This window comes from Salmo salar, chromosome ssa10 (assembly GCF_905237065.1).
Source record: "Salmo salar chromosome ssa10, Ssal_v3.1, whole genome shotgun sequence".
Lineage (NCBI taxonomy): Eukaryota > Metazoa > Chordata > Actinopteri > Salmoniformes > Salmonidae > Salmo > Salmo salar.
The window spans coordinates 94141552-94149235 of NC_059451.1; the positions used below are offsets into that span (position 1 = coordinate 94141552).

Sequence of the window (7684 nt, forward strand, 5' to 3'; positions counted from 1 at the left end):
TCCATCCCTCTCCTTCCCGCTCATTCTCTCTCCCTCCTCCTTTCTCCCTCTCTCCCTCTCTTTCTCTCCCTCTCTCTTCATGAGTTCCTCTCTCAATGGCTGTAAGCCTAGTTGTCATAGTAACCTGCTCTTATCCCAACAAAGAGGAAGGGTGGCAGGGGCAGAACAAATTGGTGTTAGCGACACACACACACACACACACACTGATTGACTGGGACTGTGCACGCCTCCACACGAGGCTCTGCTTCTCAGAAAGCTGCTGCGGGGCGCTAAATTCAAAGTTGTGTTGCGTCACTGGGAAGGACTACTCTGGTGTAGTTCAGCTGTGATACACTCCTCTTATACAGAGCTCTGACAACCTCAGTCCTTACTGGAACCTCTGGTCGTGGAGTTTCTTCGCTCTTTGGTACATAGATGGGATATACAAACATCCAGGAGTTTCTGATATCAAAGCAACATTGATATTGGGTGTATGTTGTGGTACCATCTATAGATGATTGTGAATGCCATTCCTCTTGTGTGCTGATGAGATTACCAGGCTTCCCCATGGATGGAACCGTGCATATGTGGCTGCTGGCAGGGTTCATCCAGGTAAGACACACACACACACACACACACACACACACACACACACACACACACAACTACACACACGCAGTTTCTAGCTATACATTTTAGGTGAAACAGTTCTGATTTATCTCAACACTTTTCTTTTAACCGTCTGTGCCAAAGTTTCAAAAATGACACCTGCAGTCTGAGCTATGTATAGAATTTCTGAGGTTGAAAAGTCTCTCTTTTCTCTTTCGCTCTCTTTCCAGGTGGTCAGTCTCTTGTGTGTGCAGTGGTCAGATCCTGCGGTCGTGGTTGTTGAGGTTGTGTTTGGCCACTTCCCCACCAGTCAGGATCCAGACTGGTACACCGTCTCCTACCAGATTGCACGCAACCTCACGGTCAGAACGTAAACCACCACACAACCATAACACTTGCTCCATACAACCAGCACCCAGCCTCACGGTCATACCGCACAGCCACCGGACAACCACAACCATATCGCAACCACTAAACCACTCTCTGTCCCACCCCTTCAGGTGTGGCTGGATCCGATTGACCGCTCTGAGTGTTCTCCTGACTGCAGGTTGCTTCTGCGATTGGCTAAGGAGCCAGGAGGAAGTGACATCACGCTGAAAGCTATCAAAAACAATACCGCACTGAAGACTAAGACCTTTCATATCGGTGAGCCTTACCCTGACAACTGACCTATACGGTCCTGTTATGAAACAGAAGTTAAAAGATGATGGATTAAATTGAATGGATTACTGTTTCACAATTATACTGTTGCATGTTGTAACAGGTTTATGTGTGTGTGTGTGTGTGTGTGTGTGTGTGTGTGTGTGTGTGTGTGTGTGTGTGTGTGTGTGTGTGTGTGTGTGTGTGTGTGTGTGTGTATGTTTGTTTGTGCGTGCACCACTGTGTAGCTCCTGTCCCCCTCTCCTCTCTCCGTGTCGAGGTGACCACCACCAGCACTCTCCTGACCTGCAGCCTACAGAACAGACAGAGCCTCACTGCTCTTAGTCTACACAACACGCACATCAAACACACACACACTGAATACACACACACTGAACACACACGCTCTGCCACACACACACACCTCTTCGTACGCAGTGAGAGGTCTGCAGCCTGGAGCACACTACAGCATCACAGCAGAGTTGACCACACCTCTCACACACCTCAACATCAGCCTCACCCAGAGACTACACACCACCATGGAGACAGGTACAACACACACACGTAATAAACATTGACCGCTGTATGTCTAAGTTGACCGTGAGTTGACCACTGTCTCTCCTCAGCCCAGTGTCCCATTGGTTGGCTGGCGAGTGGAAGTAGCTGCTACAGTGTGAGTAGGCGGTGCCTGTCGTGGGCGACGCCCAGAAAACCTGTACAAGCATGGCTTCAGGAGGACACCTTGTGGATGTTAAAACAGAGAGAGACCTCCTCCTCCTCTCCTCTCACCTGACTACACACAACAACCTACTACTGCTCTGGACCGCTCTCAACGACAGACTGGTAACACACACACACACCTATGCATGTGAGTGAGATAAATGGCTGTGTTAGCATGAATGGTGTTTGCTTTCTAAACAGTCAGACACATTAGCTTCCTCCTTACAGAGGAGTGTGTTAGTCTGTGATTTAAAGCTGATGACTGGGACATTCTCAGCCTGTGTCTGACTGTGTCTGACGTTTTTTGTTGTTGTTTGTCTTGACAGGATGAGGGGCTGCCCCGCTGGTCTGATGGCTCCTCCTACAACCTGACGAGTGCTATAACATCATCATCACTGCCTGCCAATCAGACGGACTGTTTTGCTCTACAGAGGAACTCTACTGGACTAGGCTACTTCCTGACTTCGTTCTTCTGCCACATTCCTTTACCTTTTATCTGTCACTGGGAAAGTAGGCATTAATATATTCAATACCAGAGTAAATAAACACCCTAATAACCCTTTACCCCTGCCCGACACCCACTAACCCTGTCTCTCTCTCTCTCTCTCTCTCTCTCTCAGTCCCTCACCTCCCTCCTTTATTCAACTTTGACCTGGTGGAGGTAACAGAGAGAGATGCAGAGCTTCACTGGAGTGACCTCACATTCGTAAACTCCTCCCACCCTGCCCCCCAGCTCTATGTCCAATACCAAGTAGAGGAGGAAAAGGAGGAAAAACATGGGGAAGAGAAGGAGAGGTGGACTGCAGGCCGTGTCCCAGTGTCTCTATTCTCCAGAGGGCTGAAAGTGCCAGGCCTGTCCCCAGGCAAGGTCTACTCTCTGTCCCTCAGAGCCTCCCACCTTACTGGGGCCGCATGGAGCCTGGGGAGCGCGCAGACTTGTCACACACGGCCCCTTCCCCCTCGAAACGTCACCATTAGCAACATGACAGCCAGTCAGATCACAGTAAGCTGGACAGCCCCAGACTCCCAGCATGCTGTGTGGTGGAGCTTTCTGGTTCGCTGGGAGGGTGTAGCCTCAGGCCAGGAGACGAGAATGGTTGTGGCTAGCAGCTCCAGGTCCGCTGTGATTGCAGGACTGGAGGGGTTCAGGAAGTACAAGGTCAGAGTTGACTCAGTCACAGAACACGGTGTGGAGAGCTGTGGAGGGGAGGAACTGACCCTATACACTGGTATGAAAGTCTGTGTTTGTGTAACGCTTCGGGTGTACTTGTTTTTTACAGCATAATGTTGAATGAGTGTGTGCATGTGTGTGTGTGTGTGTGTGTGTGTGTGTGTGTGTGTGTGCGTGTGTGCGTGTGCGTGCGTGTGTGTGTGCGTGTGTGTGTGTGTGTGTGTGTGTGTGTTGGTAGCGGTGAGCCCCCCAGGTGGTGTGGTTGTGTCTAGCAGAGGGGAGAAACTGACAGCGTGCTGGTCCGCCCCGTCAGGTGAAAGCCCTGATGGGTACTATGTTAGGCTACGCCCCGTCAGCCAGGCCCGCCCCATGGAACTGTGGGTAAATGAGTCCAGGTGTGTGTTCCTGGCCATATTCAGTCCAGGGCAGAACTACGAGGTGGGTGTGGCTTCAGTGAGAGGAGAGAACAAGAGCCAAGAGATCAGCACCACATACAGAACAGGTAGGCCCACAGAGACGTGTGTGTTCAAGTCGAAGTTTCAAGAAATGTTGGTGTTGCTCCATCATACTGTGTGTATCTCTTTCTCATTGTGTGTGTGTGTTCCTGTCTTTGTGTAGAGCCTGGGCCCGTGCAGGCAGCTGTCCCTCTCTCGGTCGGAAGCAGTTCTGTGGTTCTGTATGTCCAGAGACCAGTACTGGGTGTGTGTGATGGAGTGAGGGTGTGTGTGTGTAAGGGAGTGTGTGAGGGTGTGTGTGTGTGTAAGGGTGTATGCGATTGGTGGCCATTCCCCCAGGTAAGCACACAGTAACAGTTGGCAGCCTGACTCCAGGGACGGAGTACCATCTCAGTGTTTACAGCACCAGCCGACACAGGACCGGACCAGCATACCAAACACACACACTCAGGACACGTGAGTACACACAAACACACTCATATTTCCATCTCCTCAGATGATTTTGACGGTGATGAAGTGTGTGTATGTACAGTTGAAGTCGGAAGTTTACATACACCTCAGCCCAATATGTTTAAACTCAGTTTTTCACAATTCCAGACATTGAATCCTAGTAAAAATTCCCTTTCTTAGGTCAGTTAGGATCACCACTTTATTTTAAGAATGTAAAATGTCAGAATAATAGTTGAGAGAATGATTTATTTCACCTTTTATTTCTTTCATCAAATTCCCAGTGGGTCAGAAGTTTACTTACAGTCAATTAGTGTTTGGTAGCATTGCATTTAAGTTGTTTAACTTGGGTCAAACATTTCGGGTAGACTTCCACAAGCTTCCCACAATAAGTTGGGTGACTTTTGGCCTATTCCTCCTGACAGTGCTGGTGTAACTGGAGTCAGGTTTGTAGGCCTCCTTGCTCGCATGCGCTTTTTCACAAATCTTCTATAGGTTTGAGGTCAGGGCTTTGTGATGGCCACTCCAATACCTTGTCTTTGTTGTCCTTAAGCCATTTTGCCACAACTTTGGAAGTATGCTTGGGGTCAACGTCCATTTGGAAGACCCATTTGTGACCAAGCTTTAACTTCCTGACTGATGTCTTGAGATGTTGCTTCAATATATCCACATCATTTTCCTTCCTTATGACACCATCTATTTTGTGAAGTGCACCAGTCCCTCCTACAGCAAAGCACCCCCACAACATGATGCTGCCACCCCCGTGCTTCACAGTTGGGATGGTGTTCTTTGGCTTGCAAACTTCCCCCTTTTTCCTCCAAACATAACGATGGTCATTATGGCCAAACAGTTATATTTTTGTTTCATCAGACCAGAGGACATTTCTCCAAAAAGTACGATCTTTGTCCCCATGTGCAGTTGCAAACCGAAGACTGGCTTTTTTATGGCGGTTTTGGAGCAGTGGCTTCTTCCTTGCTGAGCGGCCTTTCAGGTTATGTCGATATAGGACTCGTTTTACTGTGGATATAGATACTTTTGTGCCTGTTTCCTCCGCATTTTCACAAGGTCCTTTGCTGTTGTTCTGGGATTGATTTGCACTGTTCGCACCAAAGTACGTTCATCTCTAGGAGATAGAACGCGTCTCATTCCTGAGCGGTATGGCGGCTGCGTGGTCCCATGGTGTTTATACTTGCGTACTATTGTTTGTATAAATGAACATGGTACCTTCAGGCGTTTGGAAATTGCTGCCAAGGATGAACCAGAAATGTGGAGGTCTACAATTTCTTTTCTGAGGTCTTGTCTGATTTCTTTGGATTTTCCCATGATGTCAAGCAAAGATGCACTGAGTTTGAAGGTAGGCCTTGAAATACATCCACAGGTACACCTCCAATTGGCTGAAATGATGTCAATTAACCTATCAGAAGCTTCTAAAGCCATGACATCATTTTCTGGAATTTTCCAAGCTGTTTGAAGGCACAGTCAACTTGGTGTATGTAAACTTCTGACCCACTGGAATTGTGATACAGTGAATTATAAGTGAAATAATCTGTCTGTAAGCAATTGTTGGAAAAATTACTTGTGTCATGCACAAAGTAGATGTCCTAACCGACTTGCCAAAACTATAGTTTGTTAACAAGAAATTTGTGGAGTGGTTGAAAAACGAGTTTTAATGTCTCCAACCTAAGTGTCTGTAAACTTCTGACTTCAACTGTATGTGTAGGCCTGGCCTCTCCCAGTAGTGTGAGAGAGGGCTCAGTAACAGAGTCGTCAGTAGAGATGCTGTGGGATCCAGCCCCTGGACGCGGACACAACTATGAAGTCATCTGTCTCAACTGCCACCACACACTCATGGTACGGCAGCAGGGTGTGTGTGAGTGTATGTGGTCAAGTGTCTACAGTATATAATGGGTTTATGTGGTGGAGTGTCTATATAATGGGTTCATGTGGTGGAATGTCTATATAATGGGTTTATGTGGTGGAGTGTCTATATAATGGGTTTATGTGGTGGAGTGTCTATATAATGGGTTTATGTGGTGGAGTGTCTATATAATGGGTTTATGTGGTCAAGTGTCTACAGTATATAATGGGTTTATGTGGTGGAGTGTCTATATAATGGGTTTATGTGGTGGAGTGTCTATATAATGGGTTTATGTGGTGGAGTGTCTATATAATGGGTTTATGTGGTGGAGTGTCTATATAATGGGTTTATGTGGTGGAGTGTCTATATAATGTGTTTATGTGGTGGAGTGTGTATATAATGGGTTTATGTGGCGGAGTGTCTATGTGATGTGTTTACAGTATATGTGTGTGTTAGGTCCAGAAGGTGTGTGTTCCGAGGGCAGTGTTCTCTGGGTTGCTACCAGGCAGGCTGTACCACTTCTCTCTGAGGACGGAGAAAGAGTCCTTCACAGACAGCCCCCTGTCACACTCAGCATCACTACAGGTACACACAACCACACACACACACACACACACACACACACACACACACACACACACACACACACACACACACACACACACACACACACACACCTGTCTCTCTGGTTCTTATTAATCAGCATTTGTGTGTGTGTGTGTGTGTGTGTGTGTGTGTGTGTGTGTGTGTGTGTGTGTGTGTGTGTGTGTGTGTGTGTGTGTGTGTGTGTGTGTGTTAGCTCCCAGTCCAGTGGAGGTATCAGTCCTCAGTAGGACCACATCGTCTGTGACAGTCGGCTGGACCCAGGCCAGGGACGTTGTCAAAGGCTTCATCCTGTCAATCATAAACCAAACCTCCAATCAGCAGCTGAACCTGTCAGCCCAGGAGCCATGGTGAGTCCTACCCTCCTGGCACAATGTGTCCTTATTGGCTGGTCCAGCTTCCACTTGTTGTTTGGGTAACACTGTGTGTGTGTGTGTGTGTGTGTGTGTGTGTGTGTGTGTGTGTGTGTGTGTGTCTGTGTGTCTGTGTGTCTGTGTGTCTGTCTGTCTGTCTGTCTGTCTGTCTGTCTGTCTGTCTGTCTGTCTGTCTGTGTGTGTGTTTGTTTGTTTGTTTGTTTGTAGGTCTTACAGGTTTGAGGACCTCTCCCCAGGAAGCTATTACACAGTATATGTTATCAGCAGCAATGGAGAGAGGAGGAGTACACAGGTTTCTGTAGACTTCAACACCAGTGAGTTATGGACACATACACATATTTGTCTGGAAGCAGCAGTGACCTATCTTGGGAGGTTCCAGTAGGAACTGACCTGTTCAGAGTTTATCTCCAGTATATTTTCCTGGTTAAGGTCAAGAAGAAAATGTAATGCATTAATGTATTCTCACACACACATATTCACACACACCTGCACTGAACACACAGCTCCACAACACATCACACACACTACTTATTACACACACGGCAAACCTAGAACAATTAATTCCGATGGTGGAGAGAAGTGAAGTGAATGTTGAATGAATGATATGAGAACAGATGTCCTGATTGGGGTTTCTCTCTAGTCCCAGGAGCCCCACAGGATGTGCTGCTGGTCGAAGAGGATGTGACCTCATCAGTGTTTGTGAGCTGGGGAGCCCCAGCAGGGGGCGTGGAGGGGTACAAGGTAGGACACCATCATATCCTCTCCCTTAACCTCTTTCTTCTCCTCTCCCCTCTCCTTCTCTTATCTTATCTACTCTGCTCCTCCCTTT

The 7684-nt window shown here is 47.7% G+C and overlaps 1 protein-coding gene across 1 annotated transcript; it reads left to right on the forward strand.

Moving 5' to 3' along the window:
• Positions 1-269: 269 nt before the first annotated feature.
• LOC123724470 (uncharacterized) lies at positions 270-1923 on the forward strand. Its single transcript, XM_045688241.1, has 5 exons — positions 270-591; positions 819-950; positions 1089-1233; positions 1476-1776; positions 1854-1923. The coding sequence occupies exons 1-5, from the start codon at positions 526-528 to the stop codon at positions 1888-1890; spliced, it is 681 nt and encodes a 226-aa protein (XP_045544197.1). The 5' UTR covers positions 270-525; the 3' UTR covers positions 1891-1923.
• The last annotated feature ends 5761 nt before the right edge of the window (positions 1924-7684 follow it).

What these genes read in the sequence shown, in the direction of transcription:
- LOC123724470 (XM_045688241.1), top strand. Translation starts at nt 526, where the DNA reads ATGAGATTACCAGGCTTCCCCATGGATGGAACCGTGCATATGTGGCTG. An exon ending in TGCTGGCAGGGTTCATCCAG is followed by an intron (nt 592 to 818) that starts GTAAGACACACA and finishes CTCTCTTTCCAG; the next exon opens with GTGGTCAGTCTCTTGTGTGT. An exon ending in ACACACCACCATGGAGACAG is followed by an intron (nt 1,777 to 1,853) that starts GTACAACACACA and finishes GTCTCTCCTCAG; the next exon opens with CCCAGTGTCCCATTGGTTGG.